The following is an 18,105-nucleotide window of genomic DNA, read 5'->3' as shown; positions in this document are numbered from 1 at the left end:
ACCATGATCGGGCTGTACCACTCCCCATCACCTGAGACACTACTAGCACGTGGATGGGGTCGTTCCTGCCCAGAACCAGCTGGTTGAGTTGTCCTTGTGACCACCCCTCATTTCACAGTCTCCACAGTAGCTGATAGCTCATGCATTGACCGCGAGTCAGCGAAGGGTATCTATTTCTTCCGGTATCATGACTTCCTCCTTCACGCCCTGCCCTTTTCCACCCGCAACTTCAACACCGATTACCACCAACCTTCTTCTCACCACACTCTCAACTCAGACCTCCGTCATACCTCTCACTCATCCAGCGTCCCCAAGCTTCATCATGCCGAGCAAGGGTAAGTTACCGCACCGCCACGTTTGACCAGAATCTGCAATACCAGACTTCTCACTGACCCTCACACTGGTTACGATGGTGCTCACAACAGCCTTGCTGCTCGTGGGCATGGTCAGCTCCTCTCCCATCGGTGACCCCGACCTCGTCCCTCGTGCTTACCCGCAGAACGGTGGAGGACCCGGCAACTATTGGCACAAAGATTTCTTCACTCTTACCTGGAAGACCCACACCCGTCAAATCCTCACCAACGTCACTGAACACATGCCCGGCTGGAACCCGTCATGGGCCAGCCACTTCGCCGTAGACTCCCCTCCTACCAACCAGGTTTCGTTCGGCACCGGCATCGTAAGGTCTTGCGAAGAACGAAGCTTGTTGCAGCACACTGATTGTATCCATAGTTCGGCCACGTCCAGAATAACTGCCCCACCACTGTCTATATTCACACTTCGATCGGTGCGAACAATGGTGGCCCCGGTGGCGACGATCCTGCTGATCCTGTTGCTACCTATCCCATCGCTCCTGGTACAACCTACAGCACCAGCATTCCGGCAGTCATTAATGGTGCTGGTGGCGTCTCCATCAAGATCGGGCCAGACTCCACTATGAACCCCGGCAACATCTACCAAATCGAATACACGCAATTTGCCAATAGCGATGGTAATATGGCGACTGTAAGCTCTTCCCCTTCCCATTTGGTCGGTTCACCGCTCCTGCTAACCCGCAAAGTGGTATGTTCTGAGCAGCGTCAACGGCGATCCGTTTGTCGGGAGCGCTCGCTACATGCAAGTCACCAGCAACAGCGGCGCTTGTAGCAACATCTACAACGCCCCAGGCTCTGCTGTCGGCGATTGGCCCAACGTCCAGGGCGAGTGCGAAGCTGCTGGTGATCTCTACTTCTACCTCTGCTGAGGTCGATGCCATCGTAACGTAAGTAACATGACACATCCCCAAGCATTACACAAGGCATGACATGGCATGGCATGGCATGGTGGCTGGCGAATGGCGCACGACGTGAGGCGTCGGATGGATTCATGCAGTGAGCGGGCTTTCGGGGTTTGAGATCACTGTGATCATGAAGCTAGTTAGTCCAGCCAATTGACCTTGCTTATCAAGCGCACAACAAGAATGCCAGTCCATGGCAACTTCTCATCGTCGCGTCAACTTCAGGTCTGTCGTGAATGGGCGGAGATACGATATTGTCTGCCAAGTAGTTGTCCCGGCCCCGATGGCACGATATCACGGTAAACCCGTGACGAAATGGCAACGGCATGTACGAGCAGACGTATATAAGCAGCGAGTCTTCGCACACGCTCCATCATCAGGGACATCATACATGCAGAATCTCACCAGCGAACATACCAACAAACATCTTCACTTACACGTCCTCCCACCATGGCATCAACTCCGATCACAATCCTCATAGCCACCCTGGGCCAATACGTCTCTCCCAGCCAAGAAATGCTCGACCGCTACGGCGGCAACGAAAACATCCAGAACATGATCGCACGCAGCGTCCAGCAAGCCAACTCCTCCGGCTGCAAAATCACAACCATTGCGCTGGATCCGAGCGATCATTCGGACAGCATCGAGCGCTTGACCGAGATGCTGAAAGGAACATCTTTTCAAGGGATCATGGTTATCTATGGTCTTCGAGCTGATCAGGAGTATACGCCACTGTTCGAGAAGGTCATCAATACGGTTAAAGATCTCTGGCCGACGACGAGGCTGCTGTTCAATAATGGGCCAGATGACTTGATGAAGACGTTTGAGCGAGGCCTCTCTGTTCGAATGTCATAGGAGCAGAAGCAGAAGCGAATAGAGCAGGACTGCTGTATGCGGGCGCTCCTTGGTGCCATAGTCGTGTTGAAGGGAGTGGGATAGTGCTGTAGGATGAGCATCGTGAGCGTAGGTGTCGTGAATGATGGTAGAGCCCAGAGCACGACACAGTTTGAAATTCTGTGTAGTTGCTAAAACAGCGGCATATCCAGATCAATACACAAGTGATGCTGCGAATTGTCAGCAAGATTGTCATTTGTCTAGTTGTGTTGATGTGTACTGGAATGATGATGAAGGAAGAGCCGCGTAAGTTGAGCTTTGACCCCCGAGCTTCAGCCAGCCAATGAAGACTATTGAATTTCGGCACGACGTGCCACCGCGAAAGTCCATCACCACAACACGACTCCGATTCCTCACTGCGTTGCCATCGAAATCATCTCGACCATCATCAAAATTCGACAGCATCTTCCTTAGCCACCAAGGAATCGATACATACCACAATCAGCAGTTTTGAGCGTGCAAATTGATGAGTTTGGCGCGCGCAAAGGCTGAGGAGGCCAGGTGTCTGTCGCAAGGCCGGGGCCGGATAATCCAAACGGCCGAGGGCAGCAAAGAATCATCAACATGTCCAACAGAAATGTAGCTCGGACGGTTCGACAGCGAAAGCTGAACCCCAAGCAAGGACTGCACATCATACGAGAGAGCGAGATCGAAGAGCAACAAGATGAAGAAGGTCAACGACAGGTGCATCAGGTGGAGACCGGTGTGGAAAAGGCCGAGGAAGTGGTGAGTTGCCACTAAGACTTACTGATCGTACGAGACAATACTGACCTGCTCAGGAATACCATCTCCAAGCCGTGATCAACGCCTCCAATGCTGCTGCGCTGGGCGTAAAGACACAGCAGTCCTACATTCCTACTCCAGATGCCATACCAGCCAAGGACGTCAATTATGATGAGCTGTACCCGCCGGTCTTCAAGGAACCGTCGTCTTACATACGCTTCAGCTCGACGGTGGAAGACTGCACTGGTCCGCCGTATTGTATGAACGATGATGACCTTGAGTTCCTTGGCAAGCTGAACGAGGGTAAGGATGTCGACGGTCGAGATCGCAAGGACAAACTCGGCCAGTGTTCCGAGATCGTGTTCGAGGAAGTGATGAGCGTATTCGAGGAGAGCAGCGGCAAATTACAACCGTATGCTAACGTCGACAATGCTCCGATACCTTCGCTTGAGGAGATCGAGCGGTCGCAAGAGGATGAAGTCTCGGATGATGTGTCGAAGTGGATGAAGCCCATATATCGGCATTGGGTACAGAAGAAGACCAACCGTACGCTCATGCCGACAATCAAGGTACGAGTTCTCGACACGACTTCGGAAGCTGACGACGCGGACCCGTATGTGTGCTTTCGACGTCGCGAAGTACGACAAACCCGCAAGACCCGAGGCAGAGATGCCCAGGTCGTTGAGAAGCTCAAGAAGCTCCGTCTTGAGGTTGAGCAAGGTCGGCAAATGCTTCGCCAGATCGTGGAGCGCGAGCATCTGAAGGCAGACAGTCTCTCGCTTGATCGAAGAGTGTTCAATGACCGCAAGGAGCTCAAGCAAGTCAAGGCAGCCAAGAGCATCATCGGCGACAAAGGCGATGATGAGGAGTTGCTCGTTAACCAGAAACCAACCAAGCAGCCAACCAAGGTCCCGAGAGAGCAGCGTCCGAGTACCATCAGGATAAAGTCCAATGGTGATAGCAGGTCTGCTGCGCCAGACGTTGATCTGCCGTTACTTGAAGAGTGGCAAGAAGAGAGCCAGCGCTTCGTCCTCAACACTATCGATGCACGTAAAGAGCAGCACAAGAAGTGGAATCAGCATTGGATCGATGAGACCAAGTATCCTCTTACACCGCCTGCGGAAGAGGACAACCCCATGGATAAGTGGGCACAATTTCCAGCCGAAGGCATTCATGCCTACCCGTCGCCACCACCAAGCTTGCCATCGCATGGCAGTCAGGATACAGGCGATGTAGAAATGAAGGATGCTGTCGTTAAGGTCGAGGATGCCGACCAGACCATGGCCGGTGCTGAGCCGGAGAGTCCTCCGTTCATCTTTCATATTCCAGGATCGTTCCCGTTGTCTGATGTGGAATCAGAGGACGAAGAGTCAGAGAGAGCAGCGCATCCAGCTTGTCGTCTCCGTGTAGGACGAGGTGGCCGCTGCCATCTTGAGGCTCGCAAGCGTAAACCGTATGGCCAGCTGAGCAGGGGTGTGGTGTCCGACTCGGAGAGTGATGATGACGATGGGCCAGATTACTTTCCCTTGTCCGAGCGCATCACATTCGATTATCGCTCGGCCCTCAATAATCGCCCGACTCGTCCAGAGCTGCCGCACCAGCAGTCTTCAGGAAGTCATCAGCGCTGGGCCAGCGGCGACCAGTCTGCTTTGATTGGAGGACAGCCAGGATCGAGTGGATCACAGCAGACGCCTGTTGCAGGCTCTTGAGTTATTGACTCGTTTGGCGACCGTGTTAGAGTATCGTCGGCAGATTGTTGACGTGTACGTTAGACTAGGAGCAATAGATACCCCAAAAACTGTCGATCAGCGCTTGTGCTTCTTTGTCGTTGATAAGCTATCGTCCGTCGCCTTGCGCTTGTCGTTCGCTGTGTTGCTCGACATGGTCCGCAGTGCATCAAGGGCTTCTTGCAATACGTTCACTTCTCCTTTGATGACCTGCGCTGCCATGCTTTTGCGCCGCGCGCTTTGCCCGTCCAGCTCCATGGCACTAGCATCGTCCGAAGAGTCTTGGTGCTGCGTCTGTCGAGTCTGCACCACAGCGATGAGAACAGCGATCGCGGCTGCAGAGAGTGTAGGCTTCGGTAACTTGCTTCTCTTCTTGAATTGTTCGAACTCGCCTTGCGGTAGTGTAAGAGTATTGACGAGAACACACAGCTCGTCTGAGAACTGCGGAACTTCCTCTTGACCGCTTCGGGCAACATCGTATGCGTCGTCGAGGGCGTCTTCGGTTTCCAGATACTGCAATCTTCCCTCGACCTGCGCCTCTTTCGTCTTGGCTTGGATTCTCGCCGCACTCTTGATATCGTGAAGTGGTATCTCAACGACATCGTATTGCGCATAATTAGGTGTCGTGTAGCCATATCTGCGCAGCACATCTGCCGTTGGAAGAGGGCCGTAATCGTTGAAGATCTCTTCTCCGGACTTGATGGCTCTGATAGACTTCATGATCACCTTGTCCTCCTCGTAGAATAGCTTGGCGTTGTTTCGATCGGCGTCTGCATTCAGCATATCTGCCAGTGGTACCATGCCTTTGTGTAGGTTCTCCTCTTCGTCTTCCTCCCACTCCTCGTTGCCTTGTGCTTGTTCATCGTTTGAAGGCTTCTCGAGATCGAAGGCGTAGGCCATGATTGTGCTGCCCATCCTGTGGCATAGTTCGAGGACATCTTCGTCAGAGACGCTAGCAAGTCTGAAGTCGTCTGCGTGTGATCTGACTAGTGGCAATATCTGGTCCTTGAAAGAAGCATCTGCACTCTCTTTGCCGATCTTGGTCACGACCGCGGAGCCTTGCAGCCATTTCAGCTCTTCCTCTGACCAGAACATTAGAGTATCGAACGTCGTTGGCAAGACATCGAAGTAAGGTTTCCACTTCGACTCAGGACCCTGCTGATGTTCAAAGACCATTGCAGCAATGAGGCCTATCCATGGGTCGTCGAGTTTTGCTTTTATGGCAGCTGAAAGGTTCGATGTCTGGATAGTCAAGATTGATGAGCGAGGTATACTGAAAAGCTCCTCGTCGTCGGCGATGTCCTCCTTTGACAAAACACCCCGTCCGGCTCCATGCTGCCGTAGATCTGCGAGCTCGATCTTGTCCGAGATGGTGGTGTTGTTACTGTGCAGCCAAGATATGAACGACGTCGAGGCTTCGTCAAAGTCCTCCATGGCGCCTCTCAAGCACTTGTAGGTAAATAAAAGACTATACAACGAGCGGCGGTGGTGCAGCAAGAAAGTGCACAGTGTGCGGTACTAACACATCTAAGCCAAGCTAATACATTAGCTTTACGGATATACGTCCCGCCGATCGCCGAGAGGTGAAGTCTACCTGACGTCCTGCTCTTTGCATGTCTGTCAAAGTCCATGTCGATACGAATATGCGCTGCTGGGCGCTGGAGATACTCTAGTCTATCAAAAGCGAGCTCCTTTCAACCTTCCGTTTTACTCCAGTACCGACATCAGAGCACTCAAACTCCTCACAAAGTCATCTTTTCTGGCATTCAGCCTACTGGCGTACCACATCTGGGCAATTATCTGGGAGCACTACGACAATGGGTCAAGCTGCAGAACGACGCTGCTCCAGATACGAGACTACTCTTCTCGCTCGTTGATCTACACGCGATCACCGTCCGCCAGGATCCGAAGCAACTGCTGCAATGGAAGAACGAAAGTCTGGCCATGCTCCTGGCCATTGGTCTCGACCCGAAACGCTGCACCATCTTCCATCAAAGTGACGTCTCAGCGCACTCCGAACTCATGTGGATCCTGTCTGGCCAGGCCAGTACGGGTTATCTTGGTCGCATGACCCAGTGGAAGGAAAAGACAGCCAACGAGAAGGAGAATAGTGAGAAGCTGAAGCTGAACCTGTTCTCTTATCCCGTGTTACAGGCTGCTGATGTACTCTTGCATCGAACAACTCATGTTCCGGTTGGCCACGATCAGGCTCAGCATCTGGAATTTGCTAGGGAGGTGGCAAATGGTTTCAACCATGTCTATGGTCAGGATATCCTCATACCTCCCCAGACCTTGGTTAGTCCTGCGAAAAGAGTCATGAGCCTTACGCATCCGGTCTCGAAGATGTCTAAGAGCCATCCCAATCCTAAATCAAGAATTCTGTTGACAGACTCGGACGAACTCATCCAAAGCAAGATCAAGAGTGCTGTGACAGACTCGATCGAGGGTGTCACATACGAGCAAGATCGCAGGCCTGGGGTAAGCAACTTAATCGACATACTGTATCATACCTTAGACGAAAGTTCTTGTGGTAGCCAGCAGGATCTGGCAGCAGACCTGGCCAATATCAGTATGCGTGTGCTCAAAGAACAGGTGTCGAGCGCAGTCACGAAGTTAGTAGCGCCAATCCGTGAGAGGCATGAATCAATAGTGGGCAATGAGTCGCTTTTGGACGATGTCGCCACGCTTGGCGCTGCAAAGGCTACCGAGAGCGCTGCGCCAACTTTACTTCAAGTGAAGCGTGCGGTCGGACTATGCCGCTGATGATCTTATTAAGTATCGTGGAAAGAGACAAAACAGCTGATTGATCTCTACGGCTCGTTCGATGACGGCTTTTGCGCCCACACAAACTCGCTATATACTCATGAGCCTGGAGTCATTACACCGCTCAAGCAGAGTACTTACATGGGGATATAAGCATGAGCTTTCCTGCTGCGGATATCTGCTTCTACTTCGCGCAGATGGTGCTGGACATCATTCTCGCGCCACCCGAGAACCTGGACGAACAACCTCGTGGTGGCAGCATCTAGAGCATTGCAGAGGTTCTGCAATCATGTTAGCTGGTGATCAATGAACCCGCAGAGACAGATCATCTCACCCCTTCCATCATTTCGCCAAGCTGCTTTTGTCTATCGCCGATGGCCCATGGACCGATTGGCCATTTCGTGGACTCGTGGTGCACGTTAACAAATCCGCGGTCACGCAAGGCATTAGGCACATCTAGCACGCCTTTGATATTCCTACCGATCTTGTTCATACCATTCGTCCAGGTCTGGGTCCACTTTTCAAAGGCCGGACATTCTTTCATGCTATCATCGTCCACCCGAGCAGGGAAGTAGAACTCGTGGAATTCGACCCAGCCTGCTGGTTTGAGGTTCTCAAAACAACGTTCGAGGAGCTGCGGCCACGACTTGATGCCTGTACCTACTGCACGGCTGTGGATGAAGTCGAAGCGCTGAGGATACTTCCACTCTGCCATGAAGTCACCCGTGCGGAAGTCGGCGTTAGCGGGAATCTCGCTTGGCCAAACATTCGAGAGATCCATGCCGGTGACTTGGCAGTCTGGGTATTGGTGGGCAAAGTCCAACACCCTGTCGAAGATAAGCATGTGGAACGGAGGTGGGATCAAGCGACACTTCGACTGCGCAACTCACCACATTCCAGGCCCACAGCCAATGTCGAGGGCATGCTTCGGAGCAGTGATCCGGGCGAGGTGGGAATGGGCCTTCAAGCACAACTGCCAAAGACGATGCTGGTATTCTTCAAGGGCATAAGTCGACACGAGAATAGCAAATTCGACTAGAGACCGTGACTTGCCTAATCGCTTCACTTCTGTGGAGTCATTCGGTAGTGGGTAAGTGCTGTCTTCGAACTTGTGGTAGCTTCGCTGCTGAAGCTCTGTGACCACCGCGGTCTCGCTCCCTGCAATCGCAGTCCTTGCTTGTGCCTTTGCTGTCCATCATACCTTAGTGAAAACGTATGAAGGAGAGCACCTGGACATCTTTTTCATACCTCATCGATCTCAATCGGGTCAAACTGAAAATTGGGCATATTGCCACCTGTTGTGGTTCTTAGTATTGCAGAGTTGCAGGCACAGTGCCATATTCACCTTCAGCCATATTTCTCTGGTCTTTACTTCTTGAAACACAAGGAATACGTGTCCTTACTTTGCCAGATGGCGTACCTTTCAACCGCTCGCAGCATGACGCCAACAACGCATACCTTTATATTGACGAGAAGCGAGCGGCAAGCCGACCAGGGTAGCTTTTAGTGGTTCAGAAACTGCACCTTGCCGTCAGAGATCTCGCTTGCCATGATCTATACACGGATAAGCTGTACTACATATGAATACTGAAAGTTTAGTATGACAACCCCTGGTCGACACTGTCTGTGCGTAGTAACGAGTAGAAGCCACGCTCCTAAGCAGACCCTGCTCCCTGTGGGGATTGTCGAGGTTCATCGGATCCACCTCGCATCAAAAGAATGATTCTCGTCTTCAGTGTCGTCGGAGCCAGATTCATCCTCATCCCTAGAACCCTCGCTCATCCCATCATCCAGGTCGCCGGTATCCGCCCGCAACTCCTGCTCGGTGCAATCGGGCGCATCCAAATATTCGCCGGAGCTCACCCGAAGGTTGATACAACAGCTCGAGCACCATGACGAAAATGGGAGACCTCAATGAACCGAAATCAACAATCTGGGAGCAATGAGCTGCTGACGAGGTCTGACGAAAGCCGACGTAGCACGAACAGACTCATTCTTGTCATCATGCCTTCTTCGCCTGGCGATTCCCGATCGCCATCTTATCACCAAGGTAACGATCAGCAACCACTGGACGGCCCACGCTTACATGTTTACCACGTCCTCAAAAGCATCGGCTTGGTCACAGCCTACAACTCCTCCATCGATGTCAAACTCATCCTCGCTCAACGACTCGTCCGTGTCTTCGCTTATGGACTGGTCACCCTCATCCTCGCAGCATATCTAGCAGCACTCAAAATTTCCGAGACTCAAATCGGAATCTTCTTCGGCTTGACACTCGTCGGCGATCTCGTGATGGTCATGGCCTTGACACAGATCGCCGATGCTATCGGCCGCAAAGCCATACTTATACTTGGGGCAGTCCTGATGACGATGAGTGGCGTGGTCTTCGCTACATCAGGTAACTACTGGGTGCTCCTAGTAGCAGCAGTCTTCGGGGTTATTAGCCCGAGGTAAGTCTCCAAAACATCTGGCCAATGTGCCTGCTCACTCCTACATTTGCAGCGCCACTGAAGTTGGGCTGTTCAAGAGCATCGAGGAGTCGGCACTTTTCACCATTGTAACACATGACCTGGTCGACATTCTATCATGGTACAGCACTGCGGAGTTCGCATCCGTTACGGTCGGATTGATCATCAGTGGTGGAATCATGGACGATCTTCAACAGACCCTGGCCTGGGACTTCGTGCCGGCTTGTCGCGCTGTATTCCTTGTGTATGCTGGCGTTGGCGTGGTCAAAATTGTCCTGTCATCGTGTATGAGCTGGAAGATCGAAGCATGGCATGACACCAAGCACCAAGATGGCACTCATCGGGACTCTGAGCAGGAGGAAGTCTACGAGACTGCTGCTACCATTCCAGAGCAAGCACCACTTCTACCATCAGAGCCAATACCGGTGACGCCCAAGACATCCGTTCCAGCAATGAGAGCAGGGACATCAGTGTTCAGCCTGGACCAAGAAGAAAGACTTGTGCTTCTGAAACTCTGTGCTTTGCTCGCCGTAGACTCATGCGCTGTCGGACTATCATCTGTGTATGTCTATACGATCAAATGCAAGCTGGAACTAGCTGACCTCGCAAAGCCCATGGCAAACATATATGGTGCGTACACGATTCGACGTCCCCGACGCCAAGCTCGGTGCCATCTTCATGCTGGGCAACGGGTTAGGAGCTGTCGGAACACTCTTCTCGAGCTCACCCGCTCGAAGGCTAGGCAATCTCATTGTAAGCCAACATCTCCCCTATAGATCCGCCTCAGCTCTAATGAAAAGCAGACATTAGCAGTAACATTGCTGCCATCAGCAATCATCCTCCTCTTCTTCGGTCTCGCATTCAACCTGCCACTAATGCTACTACTGATAGCAAGCGAGTCATTCCTCTCCCCAATCTACCTAGCACCACGCAACACTTTCATAAGCCGCATACTCACCAGGAGCAAGCGCACAGCGTCATTAGGCATCATTACCATGGTCAAGCTCTTGACCAATGCCACCGGCTCGTTCTTCACGGGCTTCTGGGCCGACAGAGATATGTTCTGGCTTGCTTTCGTTGTCGCGGGCTCGTTGAAGATCTTGTATGTGTTTGGGATCTTGTATGCTTTCTTGGCTGTTGATCGTCGTCTTGCGCACGAGCAGGAGGAGAGGGAGGATACTGGCAGTGACTGAGCTTTTCGACGTAGAGATACAACTATCCCCGCGTCCTTGTTCATTAATTCTTGGTAAGATCATACACTTGCGTAGGACCACGTTGTCCATGGTCTTGTAATGCACATAGCGCGAAGCATGGAGAAAGACGGCTCGCTATAGATCGCTCATGCTACTCCAAAAAAGTAAACAGATTAGTATGAACAACATTCAGCGCCCTCTGCGCCTCTCGCTCCTCAATGACACACGAGATATTAATCTCACTAGCACCCTGGCTGATCATCTCGATATTCACCCCATGCTCCCCAAGGGTCGAGAAGAACCTTCCGCTGATCCCGACCATACTCCTCAGCTGCCTGCCGACTAGGGAGATGATGGCCATATTGGGGACGAGATCCACGTCTCCCCAGCGGCTAAGATCGTCGACTGCGCCGCGAAGACTGTTGTCTTCGATCTTGAGCTCTTCTTCGCCGTTGCCGGATAGGAGGGCGGATTCGCTGTGCAGGGCCATGCTCACGTGGACCTCGCTACTGCTGATGAGGTCGACGCTGAGACCGTGTTTGTCCAGGATGGAGAAGATGGACATCAAGAAGCCATGGGCGCGCGTCCTGCGCTTGGAGTGCACATTCAGTACCGTAATAGATGGCTTGATCGTAACAGCTGTCGGGCGTTTCGGCCTGTTTGCTGCCGCTCCATTGCCATTGGTAAGGAGGTTTGACGCTGAGCGGTTCCTGAACAGCCCACTCCGTCGCTTCTCCAAATCATCTTGAGGATCCGGAACGATGACCGTCCCCTTATTCCTTGGATTCATGACGTTCTTGATGCGGATTGGTATACTAGCCTTGATCACCTGGTCCATGGTAAAAGGATGTATAACCTCGGAACCATAGAACGTCAGCTCTGCGGCTTCGGCGGGTGTCACAGACTCCAGCAGACTGGCTGTGGGCACTTTTCTCGGATCGGCGGTGAAGATACCATCCACTTCCTTCCAGATCTGGAGTTCGCGTGCTTGAAGTCCTACCGCTACTAGAGCAGCACAGAGGTCCGTATAGCCTCTTCCAACCTGCTCCAGAAGTCCTCCGGGTACCTTGCCAAAGAAACCTGTGATGACTGGTACCACATCGTCGCCCAATGCCACCACTTTCTCTCCCAACACCTTCGCCAGGTTGCGGTAGAAGTCGTCTCCTAGACCCTTGCCACTGACTGGGAAATCAATAACCTCGCTGGCGTCCACATACACAGCCTTTGCACCTCTTTCCTGCAAAACAGCAGTCATATACAGACAACTCAGTTTCTCGCCCACAGACATGACCATGTCCAGAGTCTGACTTGTCACGGCCTTCAAGAATTGCGCCGATTCCAAAATCCTCAGAAGATTATGACATTCCGCATTCACATCCTCAGTATATCTCTCCAAGATCTCTCCATTCTGCACAGCGTCCTGCCCGGCTTTCATGTGATCAAGCCGCAACGCCTCCACAATTTCAACATACTTCCTCGTCGCCGTCTCCGAAGCCGTCTCGACATCCCTCGCAGCACGCAGAAGTCGGTTCGTGGTCCCTTCAGCTTTCGTCCCGGTACTCCTCGCCGAGCACACAACCGCAATGCGCTGGTTCTTCGATGCCGATAGACCTGCCCTGTTGTATTCAGTCACTATCCCGTCCCTCTCCAAGCCAAATACTACGAAGCCCTGTCCACACTTACAGCACAATATCCTCAGCAATCTTCACCCCGAATTTACCCACACTCGTCCCGCCAAACTTCTGCACCACCCAGTTCGCACCGCCGGGAAGGTCGCGTTCCTGCGTATGCGGTATTCTATCCTCGATCGTGCCATTTGTGACGGGCCCATTGCCATTGCGTTCGGGGACGCTTTGCCGTGAACGGCGTATGATGGGAAAATCCATGCTGGATGATGTACTTGGGCTGTGAAACGCTATCACTTTTGGGTAAGAGGAAAGGAAAGGAGACACCTCTATGACAAGGGTATGATATGTTTGAAAAGATCGAGGTCACGAGGAAACAATAATACTGCACGTGAATGACTGTACCGAGGCGGGCAGATTCTTGCGTGCTTTCGAGCCCTCGGAGTCACTTTCAGAAGAATTCAGTGGGGCTTCGTCTCGTTCCCACGATCTGGATCCCTGGCTCCGTCACGGTCCGTTCAGCCGCTGCAGGAACACCATATCCCCGGTACTTGCATAAGTAGCAAAGTGCCGGCGATCACATACAGCACACTACGATCTCGCACGGAAGCAGACACGTATTAGCGAAAGTACAGAGTGAGAAAAAGAGTTGTGTGGGAATGCTAGCGTCGATGTGGGAGGCTACGTATCACGAGTAGAGGTCCTCATCGACATCATAATCCCCAGTCTCATCATCGTCCACCTGCTCAGGCATATCGTCCCCACCAACACTAGGATCCTCCTGCGCCGGCTCGGGGTTTTCCACGGCACTGCTTCCCTCCCCAGCAGTAACCTCAGCATTAAACCCAGATACTGCTCGCAAAGTCCGAGCCTGAACCTGAACCTGAACCTGCGCCTGAGCTGGAGCACCAGCATCTTCACCCGCCTCCTCCGACAGCTCAACCCTCGGACCAAAGCCATAAAGCGTCTCCTCATCCCAAATCTTCCAGCGTTCATCATGTCGGACGCGTTTCCTCTCCCGCTCTCTCCCCTTCTTACTACCGCTGATACGCTCTAACTCAACCTCTCTCCGCTCAGCCAGAATTGCATTAGCTCGCATGAGCTCAGAGCCAGCTTCCTCCACAGAAGTGTAAAACCCTCGTCTCATGAGCGGCGGATCTGGTGGGTCGGTGGCTGGGTCTACGATCTCTGGATGTAGATCTCGCATTCGTCCACGCGATTGAGACGAGAGATTCTGTGCCGGCGCCACCCGATTCGCGTCCACTCTACTGCGAAGGCGCTCGCTACGCCGGTGCTCGCTTGGCAGATCCTGATCTACTGTCCGAGTCTGCGTCTGAGACTGAGCCTTCAGGTGATGGCGATACTCAGCTATTGCGACGACAATATTCGAAGAAGCATCCGAATGCCCCTCAACCTCGTCAGACTCCGTCGACTTAGTCCATTTGCTGCGACGACGCATGGCTGTTGCAGATTCCGAGTGTTCTCCTAGGGGATAGGAGTTGTCGAATTCGTGAGAAGGGTCGGATATTTCGATTGGAGATTCATTGTCTTCTTGCTTTGTCGAACCAAGCAAACGAGCAGACCATTGATGTGTTTGAATTGAAGGTGCTTGTCCGCCTCCACTGTCATCGCGCAAGTCTGACAATGCCACCTACACCTGTCCACGGCGATAGCTCTGTTGACATCAGCACGTCCTCGTGTCTGGTGGTCGGACTCTAACAGCCATCGCTGCGAGCATGTTGCCTATCAGAATCACGAGACACATGTCGACTCAGATAGCCCACGTGGTCCTAGAGCATGATGTGCCAGCATACTACGATACTTCCCTACTGCCGACGTATGTAGAGCACCAGCAATATAATCCGTCTCATCGTCGGTAAGGACCTCTATCCCGATCCACCCCCCTCTCTCTCCTCGTATCCTCTTCCCTCCCCCCTCTCCCACGATCCGGAGACCTGCTCCTCGTCCGCCTCTCATACCCACCACGATCCCTCTCACGGTCACGCTCCCTATCCCTATCCCTATCATCCCGATACCTCGGCGGGCCATCCACATCTCGATACGCCCGCGGCGGCGGCGGAGGAGCATCAGCATCACGATAAGCATTTTCCCTACTGCCACGCCGAGCGCGATCGTAGCCATCCCGCGGCGGTGGAGGCGGTCGTGCCTTGCGGTCTGCGGAAGAGTAGTCCGGGATGTAGACGTCCGTATCTGGTGCTCGGGCGCCTGCTCGCGGTGGGGGAACGTCACGGGCCGGTGGCATATTGGGCCGCGGAGGCAGGTCGGTAGGTCGAGGTGGGAGGGCGTGGCCATTCGTCGGTGCAGCCATGCGGTCGCGGTCGCGGTCTCGTCGCCACTCTGGTTGTCGTGCAGGCGGTGCATCTGCTGGTGGTGGGCGTCCACGGCGGTCATCGTAGCCACGTGGTGGGGGTGCAGGGCCTCTGTCTCGGTAGTCTCGTGGCGCACGTTCTCCATAGCCATGGCCGTTCCTATATGGAGGGGGACCAGAACCGTTCCACTCATCTGGACCCATGCCGACTGTGCCTCCTGCTGGCGCGGGTGGCAAATTGCGCTGCTTCTCGTGGCCTCTCCGTCGGGCATCTAACTCGTGGCTGTCTTCGTAACGCGGTATATCCTCTGGCCTGGACGGGTAAGGCTGTGTCTTGAAGTATTCGTGCTGCAAGGCATCTATAGCATTGATCCGTGTTCGCCAGTCGAGACGTAAAAGCTTCTTCAACAAATCCAGACCCTCCTGTCCAATAGCATGGCCAAACCGGTCGGTAATGTTGCCTCGGCTGGCTTCGAACGTCTTGTGTCCTTCGCAACCCGGGAGCTCACTCCACCCTGGCATAGAGTCATCGGTAGGTGATCCGACCAGCGCAAAGATCTTGTGACATTGATCGACATCCGTTCTGCCTTCTAAGATGGGTCGATGCTCAAACATCTCGGCGAAGATGCAGCCTACACCCCACAAATCGATCGCAGGCGTATATTTCTTCAGTGTGAGGAGCAGCTCCGGAGGCCTGTACCATCGTGTGACAACAAGACTCGTATAATCTCTCACGGCTTCACCATTCCCACGACCGGGTTGGGGTGGTGTACCTTCGTAGTTACGAGCCAGACCGAAATCAGCTATTTGCAGTACACCTTTGTTCGAGATCAAAATGTTGGCAGCCTTCATATCGCGATGGAGGATATGCGAGTCGTGCAGATATCGAAGTCCTTCCAGTAGTTGCTGCATGTAGCACTTGATCTGAGCAGTCTTGAAGACGATGTCCGGGTTCGTGAGCATACCACTCAGGTCGTGATCCATATACGGCATGACCATGTACAGCGTCGCACGCTTCTTTCCAGCCTTGCCCTTCTCGTCGACCTGCTGCCTCTCCACAGCCATTTCCTCCAAGTGCAATATGTTTGGGTGACTGAGCATTTTGAGCAGCTTGACCTCACGTAACGCTGTGATCGGGAAGCCGTCCTTCTCGTTGTGCATGAGGATCTTCTTAAGTGCCACCATCGCTCCCGTCCGCTTTGATCGTGCCTTTGACACCACACCGAACGTTCCCTCGCCGAGCTTCTGATTGAGGATGTCGTAGTCGGATATCTTTGCGCTGCCGCGAAAGCGACGGTGCAGTGGGTCGGTCATGTCGGCGGGAGGTGTAGCGACATGTGTCATCACGTGGAAGACTTGAGCTCGTGATTGAGCAATTTATTTATTATGTGGCATGAGTGGTGTGGTTGGAAAGGGCGTGTTTGCGCCGGCTTCCGTGGTGACGGCAGCTGTCATCGGCCGACCATGATGATACCTGGGTGGGGTAAGAGGATATCTTTCGTTCAATCTAGAGACCAGCTCCCTCCATTCCAGGAAGTGTAGTTATTATTATTATCGCGTTGTGATGTTAAAGTGGAAGTCGAGACTCGCGACTTGAAGATCGACTTGCTTTCGCGGAGTTGTGTCCGCTGTCCCAATCGTGAAGCTGCAGCGACTTGCTCTTGCACCTCTGCTTCAACAACCACACGGCTGCTCCACGACAAGCAGCAGTCCTCGAGGAAGCAACTGTGAGGCAATACACGTACGCTCAGACACCACACCATACATTACAGAAGGCTCTCACTGACCACTCTGAGCAGACAATGGCAGGAGGACACGGCCCAGCACCCGGCGGCCGCGGCGGTCACCCAATCCACATCCACCCAGCAAGACCACTCTACAGATTCGCCGCGACGGGCTTAGGAGCAGCCATGTGGTTCTTCGTACGTCTGGACACCGAGTCACGAGTTCAGTGACGTTCGCATGGCTAATTAATCCACGCAGTTGTTCTACCGTGCGAGGTACGACGGGCCAGTACTGCTCGGCTGGAGACATCCATGGGAGCATTGAGGAGGATATCTACGAGGCATTGGTATTCATGAAGAAGGTGGACTGAGGTCAGAATTGTACATATGAGACGAAGGGATATGGCGTTAGGAGTAGTGCACAATGATCTATGGCCAGCTATCGTGAGATCGTCAGCAAAAGTAAAAGCCTCATACATTTCCTGCAAAAGATACGGCGAGCATGTGCACGTCACTGAGCATCAAGACAGGTGAACATCTAAGGCATGAAGCCAGTTACAAGACGAGCTTCTGCCAGTGTTGCCACTTCGCACGTTTCCTCCTACACTCTTGCAACAAATTACTCGAGAATCTCCCAGTGTCTGCTGCATCTATATGCGCTATGTTCTCGATGCCATCATGTCAGTCATAAGCTAATTATTGTTGCGATTCTGTCTGCGGGCTTATGTCGGCTCTCTTTTGAGAAGAGATATAGTTTGTTACGGCCGCTCCCGCAGCCAGGACAAGACGGATTGTGAAGGGGGACCCGCGACCACAAATCGTTGCTCTTCGAGACGGTCCAAATCCCTCGTGGCGCAATTGGCTAGCGCGTTTGACTGTTATGGCCGCACGGTATAGCCGATCAGGAGGTTGGTGGTTCAAGCCCACCCGAGGGAGATTTTTTTTGCGTCTCGTCGACGGCCTGGTCATCGACGATATCCAACTCAGCAGCTTCGATGGAAGCGGAGTCTTTGCTTTTGGTCCTTGACATGGCATGTCAACCTCTTGAACGAGCGCGATGTTACGGAGGGCAACGAAAAGTATACCAAGCTAGTGACCGCACAGTGTCGTCGTGAGAGCCTGAACATATCACGATCTCACTGTACTTTTCGACATGCTTGAGTCGACATCATGGCACAACGAGCACGACGAGGAGTACGAAGCTATCTCGTGACAGCATTGTAGATACCAGCGGTCTGAACAACACTCTCGAGATCGAAGTCCACACGTGTACTGCGATAGTCGTGCCGCACGTATCGTTGGAGCAGCTGGTGGATACATGTCTGGGCTTCGTGCTGATTCATCTTGCCATTATGGAATTTCCCGAGATAACAGCCGGTGGTG

At 53.0% G+C, this 18,105-nt stretch overlaps 10 protein-coding genes and 1 non-coding gene across 11 annotated transcripts; 6 read left to right on the top strand and 5 right to left on the bottom strand.

Moving 5' to 3' along the window:
* Positions 1 to 322: 322 nt before the first annotated feature.
* Positions 323 to 1,243, top strand: LTS14_009600 (uncharacterized protein; the record flags this gene model as incomplete). Its single annotated transcript, XM_064842281.1, has 4 exons — positions 323 to 335; positions 426 to 679; positions 733 to 1,005; positions 1,061 to 1,243. The coding sequence occupies 4 exons, from the start codon at positions 323 to 325 to the stop codon at positions 1,241 to 1,243; spliced, it is 723 nt and encodes a 240-aa protein (XP_064690187.1).
* A 483-nt stretch (positions 1,244 to 1,726) lies between these two features.
* Positions 1,727 to 2,131, top strand: LTS14_009599 (uncharacterized protein; the record flags this gene model as incomplete). Its single annotated transcript, XM_064842280.1, has 1 exon — positions 1,727 to 2,131. The coding sequence occupies one exon, from the start codon at positions 1,727 to 1,729 to the stop codon at positions 2,129 to 2,131; it is 405 nt and encodes a 134-aa protein (XP_064690186.1).
* Positions 2,132 to 2,734: 603 nt separating this feature from the next.
* EPL1 (Enhancer of polycomb-like protein 1) lies at positions 2,735 to 4,602 on the top strand (the record flags this gene model as incomplete). The annotated part of the gene is made up of 2 exons (XM_064842279.1): positions 2,735 to 2,896; positions 2,950 to 4,602. 2 exons carry the CDS (start codon positions 2,735 to 2,737, stop codon positions 4,600 to 4,602), a joined length of 1,815 nt encoding a protein of 604 aa, XP_064690185.1.
* A 96-nt stretch (positions 4,603 to 4,698) lies between these two features.
* RMS1 (Ribosomal lysine N-methyltransferase 4) lies at positions 4,699 to 6,054 on the bottom strand (the record flags this gene model as incomplete). Its single annotated transcript, XM_064842278.1, has 1 exon — positions 4,699 to 6,054. The coding sequence occupies one exon, from the start codon at positions 6,052 to 6,054 to the stop codon at positions 4,699 to 4,701; it is 1,356 nt and encodes a 451-aa protein (XP_064690184.1).
* Positions 6,055 to 6,249: 195 nt separating this feature from the next.
* Positions 6,250 to 7,383, top strand: MSW1 (Tryptophan--tRNA ligase, mitochondrial; the record flags this gene model as incomplete). Its single annotated transcript, XM_064842277.1, has 1 exon — positions 6,250 to 7,383. One exon carries the CDS (start codon positions 6,250 to 6,252, stop codon positions 7,381 to 7,383), a length of 1,134 nt encoding a protein of 377 aa, XP_064690183.1.
* A 137-nt stretch (positions 7,384 to 7,520) lies between these two features.
* Positions 7,521 to 8,670, bottom strand: LTS14_009595 (uncharacterized protein; the record flags this gene model as incomplete). The annotated part of the gene is made up of 4 exons (XM_064842276.1): positions 7,521 to 7,664; positions 7,718 to 8,210; positions 8,274 to 8,566; positions 8,632 to 8,670. The coding sequence occupies 4 exons, from the start codon at positions 8,668 to 8,670 to the stop codon at positions 7,521 to 7,523; spliced, it is 969 nt and encodes a 322-aa protein (XP_064690182.1).
* Positions 8,671 to 9,387: 717 nt separating this feature from the next.
* LTS14_009594 (uncharacterized protein) lies at positions 9,388 to 11,044 on the top strand (the record flags this gene model as incomplete). Its single annotated transcript, XM_064842275.1, has 4 exons — positions 9,388 to 9,833; positions 9,886 to 10,413; positions 10,463 to 10,604; positions 10,655 to 11,044. 4 exons carry the CDS (start codon positions 9,388 to 9,390, stop codon positions 11,042 to 11,044), a joined length of 1,506 nt encoding a protein of 501 aa, XP_064690181.1.
* A 151-nt stretch (positions 11,045 to 11,195) lies between these two features.
* LTS14_009593 (uncharacterized protein) lies at positions 11,196 to 12,930 on the bottom strand (the record flags this gene model as incomplete). Its single annotated transcript, XM_064842274.1, has 2 exons — positions 11,196 to 12,660; positions 12,728 to 12,930. 2 exons carry the CDS (start codon positions 12,928 to 12,930, stop codon positions 11,196 to 11,198), a joined length of 1,668 nt encoding a protein of 555 aa, XP_064690180.1.
* A 427-nt stretch (positions 12,931 to 13,357) lies between these two features.
* Positions 13,358 to 14,128, bottom strand: LTS14_009592 (uncharacterized protein; the record flags this gene model as incomplete). Its single annotated transcript, XM_064842273.1, has 1 exon — positions 13,358 to 14,128. One exon carries the CDS (start codon positions 14,126 to 14,128, stop codon positions 13,358 to 13,360), a length of 771 nt encoding a protein of 256 aa, XP_064690179.1.
* Positions 14,129 to 14,536: 408 nt separating this feature from the next.
* On the bottom strand, positions 14,537 to 16,312 carry BUR1 (serine/threonine protein kinase, CMGC, CDC2/CDK subfamily; the record flags this gene model as incomplete). The annotated part of the gene is made up of 1 exon (XM_064842272.1): positions 14,537 to 16,312. One exon carries the CDS (start codon positions 16,310 to 16,312, stop codon positions 14,537 to 14,539), a length of 1,776 nt encoding a protein of 591 aa, XP_064690178.1.
* Positions 16,313 to 17,565: 1,253 nt separating this feature from the next.
* On the top strand, positions 17,566 to 17,658 carry LTS14_009590. The gene has a single exon. It is a non-coding gene; the product is annotated as a tRNA-Asn (tRNA).
* The last annotated feature ends 447 nt before the right edge of the window (positions 17,659 to 18,105 follow it).

Source organism: Recurvomyces mirabilis (assembly GCF_035927965.1).
Source record: "Recurvomyces mirabilis strain CCFEE 5264 chromosome Unknown scaffold_32, whole genome shotgun sequence".
NCBI lineage: Eukaryota > Fungi > Ascomycota > Dothideomycetes > Mycosphaerellales > Teratosphaeriaceae > Recurvomyces > Recurvomyces mirabilis.
The sequence above is the reverse complement of the archived record's forward strand: the minus strand, read 5'-3'. Positions and strand labels throughout refer to the sequence as shown.